Genomic DNA, 21,704 nt, shown 5'->3' with positions numbered 1-21,704 from the left:
GAGACGAGACGCCTGCTCTGTCACCAAAAAGGTCTCTCTGTTACTAAAAGGTCTCACAAGGTGACCATTTAGGCCTCTGTATGTGTTCTAGGAGTCAGGCATTTATTGCATATGGTCCATTGGAACCACGTTGTCAACTGTTGGTATCGTTGATTTTGGCTATACATTGATGGTAGGTACATAATTACCACTCGCAAAGTTACATGAAAATGTTTATAAAAGCATTGTTTCCAAAAACTAGTATAGATAAAAAGGTAATAAACACAATAGAAACAAACAATTCAATGATTACACACAAAAAAAGCACTAATAAAAGTAATTCATAATTTTTTACATATAAACATAATTCATCATAATTTTTCAAATAAATTAGTTCAGTTCCTCTATAAATAGAAACGATGAACTAAATTCCAAGGCATAGTCTCGTACTAGACTGGAACAAATGCTACCAAATAAACACAGCAGTCAACATGAGAACAATGACTACTGGAGGGCAAAGATTCCACATTAATATTCATGTGGTGAAAATGTACATTCATGCATAGATATTGAACATTAAAGTGACAGTTCAGCCAAATTACTAATTTACAGTGCTAGTGTAGCTAGTTCAGCAAAGCCAAAGCGTGGATTGCAGTCTCCACTTGTCCAGGAAATGAATATGTAATTTGGCTGAACTACCCATTTAACCTGTCTTAGTGCAAACCATAGGCACACTGCTTCATGTTATAACATATGTATGGAGAGAGAAACTACTGGCAGTTTGTCATTGATATAACCACAGAGGAGTGAATTGTAAGGCAAAGTAAAACACTTCCTATGTGAACTTCTTAATAAACCGCAGCTTCAGATAGGCGATGACCAGGAAAATGAGTGTCATTATTGCCAAGGCAACGTGGTTTTCCCATAGGCCCCATGTAGTGTATTCTATTCCTAGGTAGTCCAGGTATTGTTCCCCTGTGCACCTGGAATGAGATGGGAGAGAAGACCAAACAAACGTTCACCACTGTGTATCTATGGGATCCCGTGGGCAGGCAAGGCTGGGTCACGTTAAATAGGAAGAAAGTGTTTTGAAACGGACTGAAACCTGAACCTGAACTAATTTGAGTTTTCAGCTGAAAAGGACTCTGTGGGTCAAATTTTATTGCGTTGTAGGACAATTGTGTTAATTCGCTAATATATATTTTTTAATTGTATCAAATAATTCAGCCTTCACTGCTATTGATACCCAGTAATGATGCCTTATTGAAATAAGCCATTCTCTAATGTACGGTAGGGGATCTAGCTAACACACAACTGCTGCTCCATCTACAATGATTTCCTCAGTAGATGGTGCTAGAGGTACTACAGTGACCATAGGCACTGCACTTAATGACAGCATGTATGTAGCCTACTGATAATACTAGTTATATACCCTATAAACCGTATTTAAGTCAACCAACATCTATCACTATTTCTAAGCAAAAAATATAAAGACAACTTCCACAGTGTGTGTATTACGTTACTCACGTTATCCCGAGAGCGTGAGTAGTGTTCATACTGCAGTTGGTCATCATGCCAGAGCCAGGAGACATGGTGGTGCGAACGGTAGAGTCCTCACAGAACTTCAACCCCACAAACTCGTTGATCTCTAGGGCCTAGTCATTAAGAAACGTTGCAATACTTAGTAATACAGTTTTATTATAGTATATAATACAATACTGTATATATTAATATTTAAAACAATTCTATATGTAATGAATAGCGCTATAAAAGTTGAATAAATTATTCTTATTAATACAGTATGGCAACATTTCACTAGATCAATTAAGAGGTTGTGGCTGACTGAGGTACTTACTGTTAAACCGTAGCGAGGGATACTGAGGTACTTACTGTTAGACCGTAGCGAGGGATACTGAGGTACTTACTGTTAGACCGTAGCGAGGGATACTGAGGTACTTACTGTTAGACCGTAGCGAGGGATACTGAGGTACTTACTGTTAGACCGTAGCGAGGGATACTGAGGTACTTACTGTTAGACCGTAGCGAGGGATACTGAGGTACTTACTGTTAGACCGTAGCGAGGGATACTGAGGTACTTACTGTTAGACCGTAGCGAGGGATACTGAGGTACTTACTGTTAGACCGTAGCGAGGGATACTGAGGTACTTACTGTTAGACCGTAGCGAGGGATACTGAGGTACTTACTGTTAGACCGTAGCGAGGGATACTGAGGTACTTACTGTTAGACCGTAACGAGGGATACTGAGGTACTTACTGTTAGACCGTAGCGAGGGATACTGAGGTACTTACTGTTAGACCGTAGCGAGGGATACTGAGGTACTTACTGTTAGACCGTAGCGAGGGATACTGAGGTACTTACTGTTAGACCGTAGCGAGGGATACTGAGGTACTTACTGTTAGACCGTAACGAGGGATACTGAGGTACTTACTGTTAGACCGTAGCGAGGGATACTGAGGTACTTACTGTTAGACCGTAGCGAGGGATACTGAGGTACTTACTGTTAGACCGTAGCGAGGGATACTGAGGTACTTACTGTTAGACCGTAGCGAGGGATACTGAGGTACTTACTGTTAGACCGTAGCGAGGGATACTGAGGTACTTACTGTTAGACCGTAGCGAGGGATACTGAGGTACTTACTGTTAGACCGTAGCGAGGGATACTGAGGTACTTACTGTTAGACCGTAGCGAGGGATACTGAGGTACTTACTGTTAGACCGTAGCGAGGGATACTGAGGTACTTACTGTTAGACCGTAGCGAGGGATACTGAGGTACTTACTGTTAGACCGTAGCGAGGGATACTGAGGTACTTACTGTTAGACCGTAGCGAGGGATACTGAGGTACTTACTGTTAGACCGTAGCGAGGGATACTGAGGTACTTACTGTTAGACCGTAGCGAGGGATACTGAGGTACTTACTGTTAGACCGTAGCGAGGGATACTGAGGTACTTACTGTTAGACCGTAGCGAGGGATACTGAGGTACTTCAACCAGGCCAGCCAGTTCATGATACTGGGCAGGTTCACCAGCAGACCTGAGAAGATCTGACAAAACATCAATAAATATTAATTCACCAATGAGGATCCCCGCACTAAATTGCAATTTGACCAGGAAATTGCCATTTTACAAGACAGACCTGGTAAGATGGAAGGAGCCCAACAAGCAGAACAAGATACAATAATGTTATCGCCCCAAGGATCCAACACAGCCACAGAGAGAGAGTTGATCGGCAGGTAGCCTAGCGGTTAGAGAGGCGAGCCAGCAACCAGCAACCGGAGCGTTAAAGAGGCAAACCCGCAACCGGAGGGTTGCCAGTTCGGATCCCGGGTCTGACAAGAAGTAATCTGTCGGGAAGAGAGCTGGCAACCGGAGGGTTGCTGGTATCAAATCCTAGATGCTGTTCCCTACCGTTTTGCCCTTCAGCAAGGCACTTAACCCCCCACAACAAGAGCCCCCTGGGTGCCCAGTGTGGCAGCCCCCCACATATCTACAAAACCTGGATTGTATGCATATGGGTCTTTCAGAGGGGTGGGGTTAAAAGTCAAATTTCGGTTGGACCCCGTGTGCAATTGACAAATAAAGTGATCTTAATCTTATTTTAGGCTTAACACCACAGAACCTATCGAAAGATCAAACAGAAAGACAGACAATAACACCACAGATCCTACATAATTTTAATCCAAGGCTAGAAAAGATGACGGCCATTCCCCACTGTAATATCCATGTGTACCCTTGGTATGCAACGCTAGCTTATACTTATGTCTATACATAACTAGCAAGTAATACTAGTGGGACAGCGCTGAACTTGAACCATAACTGGCATTGCAATACAACTCAGGTGCACCCTGCGCGTCCCTGAGTACCCCACCGCGCGCATGTGGCCACCGCATTACACCCTCGTCCCTACACTCACCATCATGAAGACGAAGCTGATGGTCATGAAGATGTTGGCCATTGCCACCACACTCTGGTCGGCAGAGATGGCCATGGTCATGGCGGTGGCTGTGTAGGCCACCAGGGTCACGGTGAACATGAAGATGAAGAAGGCTGTCGGAGTGGTTTTGAAACCTGCAGGAGAGACAAACTTGAATTTTAAGATCATTTCAGAGTCTGGTTTTGAGTGGTAGGGTACACGCCCCTCTGCAGAGGGTTTGAGCCGTCTTGACCTTTCTTGACCTTTTACTGTCTGTGCCATTACCGTCTCAAATCGAATTGTATTTGTCACGTACACAGTGTATACAGCAGGTATAAAAGGTGCAGGGAAATGCTTGTGTGCTAGCTACCTCAACATCTACTCTATGTCCCTCTCTACTTTCCTTCCATCTTGACAATTCAAATGTAATCTTCATAAATGCAAATGTCTCATTCCCATGTTGTGCATCCAACCCACCTATCATGAAGTACACCACGCAGCTGAAGATGATGGCGGGGATGGTGCGCAGGGTGATGACGTCAGACAGGATCTTGGACAGGAAGTAGACTGAGACTCTGTAATAGCCGCTGATGTACTCATGGCTGTTGGGGACAACAAAGACAAGAAGTCTACATGAACTCATACTGAGTGGTTTATTTTCTAACTTCCTTGGCTAGGGCCATTTGGAACTAATGCTTGCCGGGGTATTTCAAAACCATTAGTAACACACTACGCCGTCATGGATTAAAATCCTGCAGCGCACGCAAGGTCCCCCTGCTCAAGCCAGCGCATGTCCAGGCCCGTCTGAAGTTTGCCAATGACCATCTGGATGATCCAGAGGAGAAATGGGAGACGGTCGTGTGGTCTGATGAGACAAAAATAGAGCTTTTTGGTCTAAACTCCACTCGCCGTGTTTGGAGGAAGAAGAAGGATGAGTACAACCCCAAGAACACCATCCCAACCGTGAAGCATGGAGGTGGAAACATCATTCTTTGGGGATGCTTTTCTGCAAAGGGGACAGGACGACTGCACCGTATTGAGGGGAGGATGGATGGGGCCATGTATGGCGAGATCTTGGCCAACAACCTCCTTCCCTCAGTAAGAGCATTGAATATGGGTCGTGGCTGGGTCTTCCAGCATGACAATGACCCAAAACACACAGCCAGGGTAACTAAGGAGTGGCTCCGTAAGAAGCATCTCAAGGTCCTGGAGTGGCCTAGCCAGTCTCCAGACCTGAACCCAATAGAAAATCTTTGGAGGGAGCTGAAAGTCCGTATTGCCCAGCGACAGCCCCGAAACCTGAAGGATCTGGAGAAGGTCTGTATGGAGGAGTGGGCCAAAATCCCTGCTGCAGTGTGTGCAAACCTGGTCAAGAACTACAGGAAACGTATGATCTCTGTAATTGCAAACAAAGGTTTCTGTACCAAATATTAAGTTCTGCTTTTCTGATGTATCAAATACTTATGTCACGCGAAGTTATCGATAAGATCCAACTTGAACGTGTACACCGCCTCGGACAGAGAGGGCAGAGGTACGAACGCCCAATCGTTGCCAAATTTGCTTCATTTAAAGATAAAATAATGGTTAAAAGCCTGGGTAAAAGACTTGCTGGGACCAAAATTGGCATGAATGATCAGTTTCCGAAAGAAATTTCAGAACGGCGCAAAGTTCTGTATCCAATTTTCAAAGAAAATAGATTAAAAGCGAAACGAGTAGCTCTCGTCGTTGATAAACTATATATTGATAACCAGTTGTTCAGAGACACAAAGACTACTCCATGGTTATTTTAAAAATTACAAAGTTCTCATAGATGAGGAAAATAAACACAATTCAAGCCCGGTTATTGATTGTAACAATACAATACAAAATATAGCTTTTCTATAAATCTTCATATATAACTAATTGAACACAAGCACTATTTCTACATAGTGAAGATAAAAACTAAGTAAACAGAAGGCACAGTATGTGTGGATGGTGTGGTGTGTGTTTATTTTTATTTGTTATGTTTGGAAAGTTGAGTGAGTGAGTAATGAAATAGTTGCATATCCCAGAGCCAGTGTATTGCTGTGGGCCGGGTATGAGAGGGCTTTCAATGTTGTTCAGATGATGGATATACTTTTATAATGAATTATACGTCTTATTTATTTATTGTCCTATCATGGGGAACTACATTTTTTAAATAAATTATATCTAATTATTTATTATCCTATTTTAATGGTACGGTCCATGGCCCTATACCCTAGACACCCACATGAATGGCCCAGATACTAAGGAGAAGTCCCTAACTGTTTTATGTGCATGCTGTAAGCGGTCTGTATGCAGCCAAAATGAGGTCAGGGACCAAGAGCAGCACTGCCCCCTCAAGATTCTGAGCCTGCTTGGCAGGGTTGGTCCTGCAAAGCCAAAGCCCCCTAAAGGGAGAGCATAATAAACAAGGAAATTCTCAAAGCTGCTAATGAGAACCTTGACGACCTTGTACCTAGCCGGTGGGGATTCCGGTGGGGTGCCCCCACCCAGGCAGTGGCAGTGCTGGCAACACTAGCTGCAGTAACCCATGGGGAGGGGGTCACACTCGGACATTCAGAGAGGGGGTATATTATTGTGGCCCTGGTGGCACGAAATCAAGTCGGACTGCATGGAGATGCTTGGGAACATGGTCAAAATGGATGACCGTATTGTGGGTGTTTCAGGAAGAAGGTGTACATTTGACCTCCATCATTTAGGATGTGACAATGGTAAATAAATCTCTACATTTATGCTCATTTTTTGCGCGGTCTTGCAGGCCTTCTCATGCAGCTGCAACTGCAAGTACATTTGTAAATCATGATCCATCTTGAGTTGGGCTCTGGGATGGTGCAATTGTTGAGAGGGTGAGCTTATGGTTGTGTGGGGGTAAGGGCTGAATGTGTGTGGGTGTATGTGTGTATCCCACAACTGTTGCGAAGGAAGAAGTAAAAGATGTTAGGGACTATAGAGGATGATTCACAGCAATATGTAATAAAAATAGAGGTGAGGGCGATGGAAATGCATTTGGCAATGGATCTGCTTCGGTTCGGTGGATGGCGCTGTGTGCACTTTTCGAAGGATGGATCCCAGTCGGTCCGGGGCTGTGCGATGCGGGGGGTCGGGGGTGGTCTGCCGGTCATTGGGATGACAACCCAACTCGAGATGGGGGCTTTTGGCGGGTGGAATAGTGGGGACCAATTGGAGGTTTGCTTAGTGGAGATGCAAATGTCATGGTACAACTATATAGACACTCAATCATTATGTTACTTTTTAATAGGACGTTTACAAACATATATTTTGATAAAAATAATTGAAAGGTGTGTCTCATTATGGTAAGTGGTGAAATAAGTATAGCCAGTTACAATTGTAATGGCTTAGCAGATAATAAGAAAAGACGATCAGTATTTACCTGGCTAAAAGAGAAGGATTATAATATCTACTGTTTACAGGAAACCCATTCGACAGTTTTAGATGAAGTTTTGTGGAAAAAGAACTGGGGGGGCGAAATATATTTCTCCCATGGGCAAAGAAATTCAAAAGGGGTGATGGTTTTAATTAATAATAACTTTGATCCAAATGTGCAACTTGTCCAAACAGATCCTCAAGGTAGATGGATTATTTTAAATATGTTATTGGACAATAAACATATATGGCTTATTAACCTATACGGTCCGAATAATGATGATCCAAGCTTCTTTGACAATATATATAAGAATGTATCAACTCTACAAGCAACACTAGACTCTATTATTATAGTGGGAGATTTTAATACGGTCTTAAATACCTCTATGGACCGGAAAGGAAATCACACTACAAACTATCACCCTCAGGCACTTAAGGAAATCAGGAATGTCATGGATATATTGGAATTAGTGGATATATGGAGACTTAAATACCCTGACCTAGTGAGATATACATGGCGGAGGCTTAATCAAGCTAGTCGCCTTGACTACTTTCTTATATCATTCTCTCTGGCACCAAAAGTTAAAAAGTGTTTGATAGGGGACAGAATGCGGTCGGACCATCACATAATTGGCATATATATTACTCTTACAGAATTTCCACGTGGGCGAGGATATTGGAAATTTAATCAAAGCCTACTAGATGATAAATTGTTTAGAACTAGGACAGAAGAATTTATAACTGACTTTTTTAGACATAACATAGGTACAGCAGATCCCCATATTGTATGGGACACTTTTAAGTGTGGCTTTAGAGGCCATGCAATTCAGTACTCATCTATAAAACAAAAGCAATTTCGATCAAAAGAGTCCATATTAACAAAGGAAATTGAAGGACTAACAGTACAGTTAGATAACAATAAAAACGGTACCATAGAGGCACAGAATAAGTTAGAGGAAAAACAAAAAGAAATGGAGGAACTTATTCAAGAAAGATCCAGTGTAATATATTACAAAAATAAAGCGAACTGGATGGAATATGGGGAAAAATGCACCAAATTCTTTTTCAATCTTCAATATAGAAATGCTACCAAAAAAAACGTATTAAAACTTGTTACAAATGATGGAGTCACGCATGATTCACCAAATGATATTTTGAAAGAGGAAGTAAAGTACTTTAAGAATATATTTTCATTTCAGGCTCCTCCATCTCCACTAACTGAAACTAATTGTATGGATTTTTTCCCTAATAATAATGTAAAATTAACATCTGTACAGAAAGACTCATGTGAAGGCCTAATTACAGAGGAGGAACTACTTGATGCAATTGGGGCCTTTAAGGATGGGAAAACTCCAGGACTGGATGGCATACCAGTGGAAGTATACAAACATTTTTTTGATATACTCAAAGGACCATTATTAGCTTGTTTTAACCACTCCTATATAAATGATAGATTATCAGACACGCAACAAGAAGGTGTGATATCATTATTACTGAAACAGGACCCAAGTGGTATATATAAAGATCCAGTCCATTTAAAAAATTGGAGACCTCTTACACTTCAGTGTTGTGATGCAAAAATCCTAGCAAAATGCTTGGCGCATAGAATAAAAAAAGTTTTGTCAGATATTATTCATCCTAATCAGACAGGTTTTTTACATGGACGATACATTGGAGATAATATAAGGCAAGTACTGGAAACAATAGAACACTATGAAATATCGGGGACACCAGGCCTGGTTTTCATAGCTGATTTTGAAAAGGCTTTTGATAAAGTACGACTGGAGTTTATATATAAATGCCTAGAATATTTCAATTTTGGGGAATCTCTTATAAAATGGGTAAAAATTATGTATAGTAACCCTAGGTGTAAAATAGTAAATAATGGCTACATCTCAGAAAGTTTTAAACTATCTAGAGGAGTAAAACAAGGTTGTCCACTATCGGCATATCTATTTATTATTGCCATCGAAATGTTAGCTGTTAAAATTAGATCAAACATTAATATTAAGGGATTAGAAATCCAGGGCCTAAAAACTAAGGTGTCATTGTACGCTGATGATTCATGTTTTCTTTTAAAACCACAACTAGAATCTCTCCACGGCCTCTTAGAGGATCTAGATATATTTGCTATCCTCTCTGGATTAAAACCAAATTATGATAAATGTACCATATTACGTATTGGATCACTAAAAAATACACATTTTACATTGCCATGTAGTTTACCAATTAAATGGTCTGACGGTGATGTGGACATACTCGGTATACAAATCCCAAAAGAAAGAAATGATCTCACTCCAATAAATTTTTATAGAAAGTTAGCAAAAATAGATAAGATCTTGCTACCATGGAAAGGAAAATACCTGTCTATTTGTGGGAAAATCACCCTGATTAACTCTTTAATCATATCACAGTTTACCTATTTGCTTATGGTTTTGCCTACACCTAGTGACCTGCTTTTTAAATTATATGAACAAAAAATATTCCATTTTATTTGGAACGGCAAGCCAGATAAAATTAAAAGGGCCTATTTATATAACGAATATGAATTCGGAGGGCAGAAATTATTAAATATTAAAGCATTAGACCTCTCACTAAAGGCATCAGTCATACAAAAGTTATACTTAAATCCAAACTGGTTCTCTAGTAGATTGGTACGAATGTCTCATCCTATGTTCAAGAAGGGCCTTTTTCCCTTTATTCAGATTACACCTGCTCACTTTCGGTTGCTTGAAAAGGAAATAATCTCCAAAATATCTTTATTTTTTAAGCAAGCCTTAGAAAGTTGGTTGCAATTTCAGTTTAATCCACCTGAAAGGACGGAACAAATAGTACAACAAATCTTGTGGTTAAATTCAAATATAGTAATTGATAAAAAAACTGTATTTATCGAAGAAATGTTTAAAAAAGGTATCATTTTTGTGAATGATATCATAAATAGGACTGGTGGAGTAATGTCACACATGCAGCTAACGCAGACATATGGAAATGTCTGCTCTACCCAAAATTACAACCAATTAATTGCAGCATTACCACAAAAATGGAAGAGGCAGGTGGAAGGGGATAAAAGTAAGGAACTTGTATGTCGGCCTTATATTAAAGAACATAAATGGTTAAAGAAAAGTGTGATAAATAAAAACATATACCAATTTCATTTAAGGACCAAAAAACTTACAGCTGTGCCATATAAATTGCAAAATAGTTGGGAAGAGATTTTCGATGTACCCATTCCATGGCACATGGTGTATGAATTGATACGCAAAACAACGCCGGATTCAAAACTTCGAATTTTTCAATTTAAATTATTGTACAAAATTCTTGCAACTAATAGAATGTTATATATATGGGGGATACAATCTTCCCAGCTCTGTAGATTCTGCTGTGAGGAGGCAGAGTCATTAGACCATTTATTTTGGTATTGTCCGCATGTAGCTCGTTTTTGGTCACAGGTCCAGGAATGGTTGAAGAATTGCAACATTTGCGTAGAACTAACGCTACAGATAGCAATACTGGGGGATTTGAAAAGCCATAGTCAATCAATCAATAATATAATAATTATTTTAGCAAAAATGTTTATTTTTAATTTACAATCCGTGGAAGCTATGAGAATAGGAAGATTCAAATCTTTTGTGAAGCATCACAGCACAGTTGAAAAATATATGGCAAATAAAAATCCGAAATGGATGATGTTGGAAGATAGATGGGAAAGGTTGAGTGGAGCTGAAGGGTGGGACTAATAACAAGATAAACAATGTAGGGCATACGGGATCTGTGAAATGTGTATAGGTGCGGAGCTATTGTGAAATAGCACAGTTACAAGTGGAAATCAAACTGGATGGACAACAGAAATAGAGGAAGGACTAAGAACAAACAAGAGAGAACTATTATAAAGTAGACTGTGTCTGTAAAATGTGTATAAGATGTATAAATTGAAGGTAAAAACAGAAATGTTTATCAGTTTACTCCAATTGGGGGATCGGTGGTAGGGTTTGCGGGGAATAATAATAAAGGTATACTCTTTAAAAAAGTATGTATGTCTATGTAGGTATGTGTATGTATATATGTGTATATGTATGCATACGTGAATGGATATATATATTTACCCAAAAAAATATGGGGGATTGGAAATGATGCAGACAATTACATTGGAAGCAACATTCTTTCCGCAATATTAAGCTGATCCACCCCCCAAAAAAAAAAAAAAAAAAAAAAAAAAAAATACTTATGTCACGCAATAAAATGCAAATTAATTACTTAAAAATCATACAATGTGATTTTCTGGATTTTTGTTTTAGATTCTATCTCTCACAATTGAAGTGTACCTATGATAAAAATTACAGACCTCTACATGCTTTGTAAGTAGGAAAACCTGCAAAATCGGCAGTGTATCAAATACTTGTTCTCCCCACTGTATATATCATAGAGAGATTGAGATTTGTTGTTTTATAATATATTTTTTCTTCATTTTTCCTCCACTACAGATCCAACCTTATATATACGAACAACAACTTACAGACACACACAAACAATGACTACATCTCATCTGGCCAGACCCGCATGCTCACACCCCCATATTCTATATTTCAAAGAGACCAGGTTATAGTGGTGCCACTGATCTACTACAGTACGTACACAAACAGCTTCCTCTCTGTGATGAAGAGTTCGGCAGCGGACAGCGTGCTGAAACATTGGTTGGTGGTGATGAAGAAAAGAGCACCAATCCTACAAGAGGGGAAACATCAAGTCATGACATGAAATCTTTATGTTCTGCCCAGTCATGCATGGAATGAAAGGGGGTAAACCCCTATTGAAATGAATGCTAAATGTTTTGCTGTGTGTGTACTCCATCGGCCTTCAGACTAAAGAGACCAAGGGAGTGGAGTCGTACTGTAGGTCTAATTGGACCCAGACCTGGGTTCAAATACTATTTTAAATATCTCAATTACTTTCACATACATTCAAAGTAAGTATTAAGATACAGTTTATTTGAAAAGACAGGTTGTTGAATATTTGAATGTATTGGAAATACACTTGGAAACTATTTGTCAGTATTTTCAAATACTTATTTCAAATACTATTTTCAAATACCTGGGTTAAATATATGGGAGTGTATTTGAGTATTTGAAATACAACTTGGCAGAGATTTTTTAAATATTTTTTATACAAATAACCATTCAAATACTCAATTAAAAGTAATTGTTTGGGCTATGTATTTGAAAATACTCAAATACACAGAAAAATACGTTTCTAAATACTACATAACTCAAACACACATGTATTTGAACCCAGGTGTGATTGTACCAATAAAATAATGAGCAAAATCCTGATTATTGTAAGCAGATTAATACACTAGTTAAAGACACTCTAATGTACTTGTCCTTTTGCTCAGTTGTGCACGGGGGCCTCCCACTCCTCTTTCTATTCTGGTTAGCGCCAGTTTGCGCTGTTCTGTGAAGGGAGTAGTACACAGCATTGTACGAGATCTTCAGTTTCTTGACAATTTCTCGAATTAAATAGCCTTCATTTCTCAGAACAAGAATAGACTGACAAGTTTCAGAAGAAAGTTCTTTGTTTCTGGCCATTTTGAGCCTGTAATTGAACCCACAAATGCTGATGCTAAAAAAATACTAAACTAGTCTAAAGGGCAGTTTTATTGCTTCTTTAATCAGAACAACAGTTTTCAGCTGTGCTAACATAATTGCAAAAGGGTTTTCTAATGATCAATTAGTCTTTTGAAATGATAAACTTGGATTAGCTAACACAACATGCCATTGGAACACAGGAGTGATGGTTGCTGATAATGGGCCTCTATACGCCTATGTAGATATTCCATTCAAAATCTGCCGTTTCCAGCTACAATACTCATTTACAACATTAACAATGTCTACACTGTATTTCTGATCAATTTGATGTTATTTTAATGGACAATTTTTTTTCTTTCAAAAACAAAGACATTTCTAAATGACCCCAAACTTTTGAACGGCAGTGTATATGTCTGCATTATCCTGTTATAACATCTCTCTCCCAAAGAGTCATTTACTAACCTAACCTTTACAGGCAGACACTGCCGTTGTTCTGCCCCATGGGTTACCATCAGTTTCAGTCTACAGATTAATCGAAATCAGATCAACTTACATCCCATTCTGAGATGGATTTAAGTGTTGTGATAAAAATGTTTCCCCCACCTGTTCTGTATTCCACTCTGGTCGTCCTTCACCCCGAAGAAAATGGCGCCCACAATAAGAGCCAGAAAAATGGTGACTCCCAGCTGCCCAAAAGAGAAACATCGTAAGTTTAGTAGCCAGGTCAAAGGTCAGCAAATCAGACAATCATAACGTCATATTTTACATCATGCGCCGTGGCATTGGGGAGTAAACAATCTTATATGTCTGACAATATGCCTTACACAACTGAGATTTCAGTCGCATGAGGGAGCCCATTGTGAGCAAAGGTCCAGGCACGTTTTAATGTAAACACATCTCTTTAGGTCTATAGAAAAAAGGGTTTAGCTCTCTCTCAGAGAAGTACAGTTAGGTAAGATGCTATGATGAATACAAAGGTCAGGAGAAGTATCACTACTTCTCCTGGCCTTGCAGAGTCAAAGGGTCTAACCCTGATATAACCTAATTAGTCCATTAAGAATCCTGATAGAACCTGATTGGTTCATGAAGAATCCTGATAGAACCTGATTAGTCCATTAAGAATCCTGATAGAACCTGATTAGTTTATGAAGAATCCTGATAGAACCTGATTAGTTCATGAAGAACCCTGATAGAACCTGATTAGGCCATTAAGAACCCTGATAGAACCTGATTAGTCCATTAAGAACCTGATTAGTCCATTAAGAACCCTGATAGAACCTGATTAGTCCATTAAGAACCCTGATAGAACCTGATTAGTCCATTAAGAATGTGGACATTCTTAAAACTAGGTATATTCCCACAAAAACTACACCGAATCAGCGCTCTCCACACTCTCCCTCATCCACAGACCGGTAGTCCATGTTGGGTAAGAAAGAGAGAAAACAAAGAGAGAAAGGGTGAAATCTCCGGAGCGACATTTGTTTTAATCCTGACGATTTACATCTTATGACAGGCCTAACCGGCCCCAGCGCGGTTCCCAGGGTGAGAGGATAAGCTAATAAGGTTGAGCCTTTTTCACCTCATTCCCCAAGCCCCTCATGTGGAAGCCCAGCGCGGGTCATGGAGCGATCATGTGACAAAGGTCTGGGCTCTGGCCACTGGGGGGGGGGGAGCTGTGGCCAGATATGATATCACTTCAGTTCTAGGCCCGGAGAGGCAACAGCAGGGTCACAACAGTCAGCAAAGCTGATTAGCTAGGTCTCCAGCCCTCTAGCCTTTAAGATCCAGACCCCAGTCTGGGATTATTGTCGATTTACTATGAGGCCAATTAGCTGTTAATAATTCTTGAAGTGAGATACTTCTGATGGCATGTTGTTGCCTTGGATGACTAATGAGGGCACTAAGTCGTCAGAACTCCCTCCTCCCGCCAACTCCGTCACCCTTTAAGCGCAAAAGAGCTTGTTGTGAAGTGGAGAAAAGTACGCGGGCTGCAATTAGAAATCATACTATTCTCAAGTCACTTGCTCGGAGGGTAAGTCCAGTCATAAGGTTGTTGGTGATAGGAGCGTAGCTAAATCCATTACCATTCTGAGAATCCTCTCCCCACTGGGGTGTGTTTGAAATGAGTTTAGGGGACATTGGTACAGCACCTCTTAAGCTTTAAACTCACAAATAGAAATCCGGTGAGTATTTGTGTGTGTGTGCGTCTGTATCGGTGTGTGTTCTAACCTGTGCGACGGAGGTCTGGGGGTTCAGCGCCAGGTTCCGGAAGGTTCTGCCTAGGACCCAGTGTAGCTGGGTGAAGAAGGAGCTGTTGTAGGTGATGGTACGGGACGTGGGCTTGGTGGTGTACTGCTTTCCCTGGGTGATCCTCTCCAGCTCGACCTGGGTGTCTCTGAAGTAGGAGCAGTTCCTGTACTCCTCCACTAGACGCTCCTCGATGGTCTGCCTGGAGCCACTCAGCTCCTCAAAGTCAATGTCTAGGAGGGGAGAGAACCAAGAGTCAATACACACTGTTAAAGGTTGGAGACCATCACTCCTTAATTCACCCATGACAACAACCCATTTTTCAATCCATACCCTTATCCTAAGTGCAAAAGACCCAGATACAAATTCATTGAAGTCCAGTCTGAGATCCGGCTGACTACTCCCATTGTACCAAAACGGTTCCTTCCACAATCCACACCAATAGTGTATGCCTGTCGCTATTAGCATTAGCCGTAGCCTCTCAAAGGCCAACAAATCCTACTGTACCAGTACAGATCAGAGGGTTTTTCACATTGAGCTGATAGGATTAACGGGGGTTATCCAACTGCCTGGCCTCCAGCCTCAGGCCCTGGCTGCATCATCAGCCGCCCGCTCCCTCCAACCCCTGTCCCTGTCTGGGCAACGCCAAGCCTCCTGCACCCCTAATCTCACTGACGCAGGGGCAGATGTTGTTTGTGTTAGAGCGCTGGGTCCCTTGTTCTTTTACTATGCTGCCAGGGCTCTAAGGCACCTTTCAGGTGCTTGCGAGACTTGGACTCATATACTGTGTGTGTGTGTGTGTGTGTGTGTGTGTGTGTGTGTGTGTGTGTGTGTGTGTGTGTGTGTGTGTGTGTGTGTGTGTGTGTGTGTGTGTGTGTGTGAAAATGACCTTCTCCCTGAATCTTGTTCATAGCAGTGGCAGTAGAGTCTCCGTTGATGACGTCTAGGAAGAAGTCGGCTGGGTTGTTGTGGGCCTCGCAGGCGTAACCTAGGATACAACAACACATGCGAACATTAGTCTCCCCTATATCAATCTCTATTCTGCTCTGTCCCGTTCAAGACTTTTACATCAATCTAACTTCCTTTATCTCTTAAACAACACAACAACGGTATCTCCTTATACTTTGTGTGTAGTATTGACATTGAAGGTTACCTATGTCGGCAAAATAGTCCAGTGCATTCTGGGCCGGCCCATGGTACACCTGTTTGCCGCTAACTAGCAGGGTCAGGGAGTCGAACAGCCGGTAGATGGAGTAACGCGGTTGGTGGATGGACATGATGATGGTGCGTCCCTGATTGGCCATTCTAAAAGGAGATAAAACAATGAAAAAAGGGCTGGAGGTCTACATTTAACAGGGTAGCCAATAAGAAAGGTAGGACATTTAGAGGACAAATGTGGTGCAAATTAAACAGGGAAGGGAATAAGAAAAGCATCAAATATGAAACGTGGGATGCCTACCACTAACCCCACCGATTATGAATCAATCGAAATTAAATGAAATGGCTTTCCTTCTTGAGCAGCAGCAGGACAGAGTTAGCGGTGCTAGCGTCCAGGCCCGTTACAGTAACAGTTTAGAGCTACAGATACCTTTTGAGCAGCAGCAGGACAGAGTTAGCGGTGCTAGCGTCCAGGCCCGTGGTGGGTTCATCCAAGAAGAGAACCGAGGGGTCGATGATGAGCTCCATGCCGATGTTGGTCCTCTTCCTCTCCCCTCCAGAGATTCCCCGGATCATCTGGGTACCAACCTGGGAAGGAACACAATCACATCACATGATAGCCCTTGGACATCTATCATATGCTGTATGGTACCACAGCCTTGTATGACATGATAGCCCTCATATGGCCTGAAACCTTCAAAATGACATTGGAAGACATTGGTGAGAAGGAAGGAATTTGGGTATATGGGTATACAAAACATTAAGAACACCTGCTCTTTCCATGACATAGACTGACCAGGTGAATCCAGGTGAAAGCTATGATCCCTTATTGATGTCACTTGTTAAATCTACTTCAATCAGTGTAGATGAAGGGGAGGAGACAGGTTAAAGAAGGATTTCTAGGCCTTGAGACCATTGAGAGATGGATTGTGTATATGTGCCATTCAGAGGGTGAACGGGCAAGACAAAAGATGCCTTTGAATGGGGTATGGTAGTAGGTGCCAGGCGCACCAGTTTGAGTTTGTCAAGAACTGCAACGCTGCTGGGTTTTCCACGCTCAACAGTTTCCCGGGTGTATCAAGAATGGTCCACCACCCAAAGGACATCCAGCCAACTTGACACAACTGTGGGAAGCATTGGAGTCAACATGGGCCAGAATCCCTGTGTGTGGGGGGGTGCAACTCAATATTAGGAAGGTGTTTGGTATACTCAGTGTATATAGTGGAGGGGAAATACTGTGGACGGTTTGATCATAGAGATCCTATTAAACTGCATTTAGTCCTACTCAAACTCAAATTCCTAATTCTATTGGTCTCATAGGCTCATAGTACTATCATGAATTCAGTCCTGAACAGTCGTCTCAACATTTCCATTCTATGTTACAACGTACCTTTGCGTCAGCCACCTTGGTCAGGCCTAGCTCGGTGATGAGGTCGTTGACCCTGGCCTCCTTCTCTTTCTGGGGCACGGAGCGGGGCAGACGCAGCGCAGCAGAGAATCGCAGGTTCTCCCTCACCGTCAGAGTCCCCATCACCACGTCGTCCTGGTGAGGTCACAGAGACAAAGGTCACAGGTCACTGACTGGGGTAATATGGTCAGGAGCTTGAAAAAGTACTGTAGCTACACTGTTTTTTCCTGCTGTTGGACCCTAGAGTTTTGATGTCTCCTTTGAATATGCTCTTCTAACTGTGCCATGGTCTACGACAATATGTCGCGATAAGGTTTACAACAGGTAGCCAATAGACTTACCTGGACAACATAGCCGGAGAGGCACTTGAAGTTGGGTGGTTGTGGCGCCCCGTCGATCAGCACCTCCCCTGAGAGACCAGAGGGGTCCTTCCTGGCTGCTAGAACGTCCAGGAACCTAACCATAACGTTAGATCAATAATCACTATGGCAACCTGTGGGACCTTTTTTTTGTAACAAGCAATGTAATGCCTTCAAGATAAACCGTTGTCGTTAACAAAATACTCACGAGGACTTTCCACTTCCAGTGGGTCCTAGAATAGCATTTAGACCCGGTCTCATGATGCCACTGCAAGACAACGACAAAACGCATAAGATATTTTAAGATGCACTGAAACATTCCACATATTTACCATAATAAACATGTAATCGACACACATTGTATTACATCATGTTTTATACCAATGAGAAGTGTAGCACTGTATTCTAAATGATGAAAGACTTACAAAAATCAATAAGAGTATAGGCCTACAGTTCAGTTGCAAATCAGTAAATGGATTTGGATATGTGTACACACAACTGAGTCATTCATAAGCATTTCAAACTGTTGGACTAAGTTGGTCAAATCAAAGCTAGATGAACCTAACATTGAATCAATACCAATAAAAAAGTCTGCACTCTAGGAATTGTGGCTATGAAAAAGAAATAAGTTGATTTCATCTCAGAGGAACTTTGTTGCTCCATAAACCACTTTCAGAACTGTGAAAAGCTGATTAAGGACCAAGAATTATAGGACGGAACTTTTATCATCAAACAAAATGCTAGATTTATAGCACCTTATGACATGCTTACGACAGGTTTATAGCACCCATTCAAGTCATGGGCAAAGCATTTTTGTAATCTACTTTCTATACGCACAATGTTACGCAAATGTCTTATCAAACCATTACATATGGCGGCAAAAGTTATCACGCCAGTCCAGCAAGTTTATCAAGTGTCAAGGGCGTGTGGTTTTAATGTGTAAAAATTGTCTCTATAGCATAGTCATACACACGGAAGAATCACAAGAGTGACAGAATGAAAAGGAGGTTTGGTTCTCCAATTAACCGATTCAAACAGCACAAAGAATACGGTGATCCCAAAGACCTCCAACAATCTGAGAATTATTTTGATCTATACCATTGTATAATGGTCCAAAACAAGAATACATAATCAAATATTGTGATTCCACAAAGAACATTTGCACAATTGGTATAAAAAAGTATCTGTCATATAAAAAGCTGAATTAAAAAGCTGAATTATAAAGGCTTGTAGTGTAGAATCACGTGACAGCATTTAATGGTTCCTTGGCAGCCTGCTCCACAGTGCATCAAAGAGATTACACGCAAGAAACCATGCTTAATATCATATAATTAACACTAGGGGAAACGGACCAAAAACTTGTGTGAAATTACGCATTCCTCCCTGGGAAATGTCCAGTACATTTAATGCCATCAGAAAAAAAAAGACATTTGAATTTTCCGCTGCACTATTGTTCATTGTGGTCTGAGTATGCTAGCCCTAATCTCAAATGGAGAGGCCTGTATGTTTTGTCAACTTGTGTTAATGATCTCTCTCCCTCTTTTGGTTTCACTTCACTTTCACGCTCTCTCTGACACACACACACACACCTAAAACCTCTTCATGAGCAGTGGAGAGACAGCAAACTTAATTCCTATAATTGAGTTAGATCCATCAATGACACTCACAAGCATTCCTAATTTGTTAACACTCCCTTAATTCACTAGTAAAGGGGCAGTGGTGGAAAAAGTACCCAATTGTCATACTTGAGTAAAAGTAAATATACCTTAGTAGAAAATGACTCAAGTAAAAGTGAAAGTCACCCAGTAAAATATTACTTGAGTAAAAGTCTAAAAGTATTTGATTTTAAATATACTTAAGTATCGAAAGTAAATGTAATTGCTAAAATGTACGTAAGTATCAAAAGTATAAATCATTTAAAAGTCCTTATATTAAGCAAACCAGACGGCACAATTTTCTCATTTGTTTGTTGTTGACGGACAGCAGGGGCACACTCCAACACTCAGACATAATTTACAAACAAAGCATCTATGTTTAGTGAGTCCACCAGATCAGAGGCAGTAGGGATGACCAGGGATGCTCTCTTGATAAGTGTGTGAATTAGACCATTTTCTTGTCAAAATATAACGAGTACTTTTGGGTGTCAGGAAAAATGTATGGAGTAAAAAGTACATTATTTTATTTAGGAATATAGTGAAGTAAAAGTTGGCAAAAATATGTAAAGTAAAGACACCCCCAAAAATTACTTAAGTAGTACTTTAAAGTATTTTTATTTAAGTACTTTACACCACTGTAAAGGGGTGTGGTGGTGGGCAGGAATACACTGAGGCTGTACCAAGAAAGACATAAGCAAACGAGCTCAACACAGAGCGAGAAAGAGGTGAATCTGCCAATAAATCCACATCGAATTAGCTTCATAATCACCAAATGTAATTGGGTGGTCAAAGTGTATATTAACTTCAGGTCCACTAGCATTTCGGCGTGTGTGTGTTAATGTAGCTAGTTATTGAGTATTTTTACATGCACAGTAATAATTTGAAATTAAACTGATTAATACTCTGCTTATCTTAAATCGGCGTAAGGTCAAAATCGAAGTAAGCATATGCCAATAAAAAAAACTGGTTTTCTGAGCAATCTTTTGAATTATTAGGACATGTAAACACCTTAATCTGCGTTCCAGCGGTGTATTTGATCTGTGCATGTGCCAGCACCAGCCGAGCGAGCCTCCCTCTTTAGCGCGAGTGAAGTGAGTTTGGAACAACTGAATGTATGAGTCTTAGAAGTAGTTTTCACATACAAACTTTATATTTCCCAACTCAGAATCAAATATGCTTCCAATTTATTTATTTTTCTCCGATTTTCTGCATTTAACAGAGTGCCATCAGGTAGCCTGACTTCAGATGTGTCCATGTAAACAGGATTTTTAGGGAAATCGTTATTTTTGCAAAGCATGTAAACATTTTCATCAAACTATTATATTAATCTGACTATCCACAATAATCACCTTATTGTGTGCATGTAACCTTACTCATTGTATGTCATTTAGCAGACGCTTTTATCCAAAGGGACTTATAGTCATGTGTGCATACATTTTTCATATGGGTGGCTCCAGCGGGAATCAAACCTTTATCCTTGGCGTTGCAAGCTCCATGCTCTACCAACTGAGCCACACAGGACTGTGTGTGTGTGTGTGTGTGTGTGCATGCATGTGATCAAACTCACTTTAATCATCCACTAGTCAATTAGTATCACTAAAACTTGTGCGTTTGGGCATGTTTCAAGGTGGAAGCCTGTGTGTAGAATACATGAGAGTGTGTGTGCATCTTTGAAAGTGTGTGTTTGTCTGCTTGTGTCTGTGTGTACATGAGACCAAAGGATCCACTAACTCCACTCACTTGAGGTCCACCAGTATCTCCCTGGCAGTGTTCTTCCTCTTGCAGAGCGGTCCAGTCTTCAGCTTCACCTTGTACTGGATACTGTGGAAGCTGACCGTGGAGCCCCGGGGCTGCAGCTTGTTCAGCTCCACCATGGTGCTGCTGGTTATGACCTTGGTCCTGGGCGTCCCGTTAGTGGACGTGACGTCTTCAGTCATGGCGACGCTGATGTGATTGGCTCGATCGGTCATTATC

General features: G+C 41.0%; 1 protein-coding gene across 1 annotated transcript; it reads right to left on the bottom strand.

Annotated features, from left to right (window-relative positions):
* Positions 1-267: 267 nt before the first annotated feature.
* Positions 268-21,704, bottom strand: LOC120035172 (broad substrate specificity ATP-binding cassette transporter ABCG2-like). The gene is made up of 15 exons (XM_038981995.1): positions 21,471-21,704; positions 18,284-18,343; positions 18,058-18,172; positions 17,699-17,851; positions 16,739-16,896; positions 16,304-16,455; positions 16,040-16,138; positions 15,133-15,383; positions 13,507-13,589; positions 11,954-12,043; positions 4,391-4,515; positions 3,914-4,068; positions 2,955-3,044; positions 1,507-1,634; positions 268-962 (listed from the first exon to the last, which is right to left on the bottom strand). The coding sequence occupies exons 1-15, from the start codon at positions 21,698-21,700 to the stop codon at positions 815-817; spliced, it is 2,037 nt and encodes a 678-aa protein (XP_038837923.1). The 5' UTR covers positions 21,701-21,704; the 3' UTR covers positions 268-814.

This window comes from Salvelinus namaycush, chromosome 42 (genome assembly GCF_016432855.1).
Source record: "Salvelinus namaycush isolate Seneca chromosome 42, SaNama_1.0, whole genome shotgun sequence".
NCBI classification, from domain to species: Eukaryota; Metazoa; Chordata; class Actinopteri; order Salmoniformes; family Salmonidae; genus Salvelinus; species Salvelinus namaycush.
The sequence above is the reverse complement of the archived record's forward strand: the minus strand, read 5'-3'. Positions and strand labels throughout refer to the sequence as shown.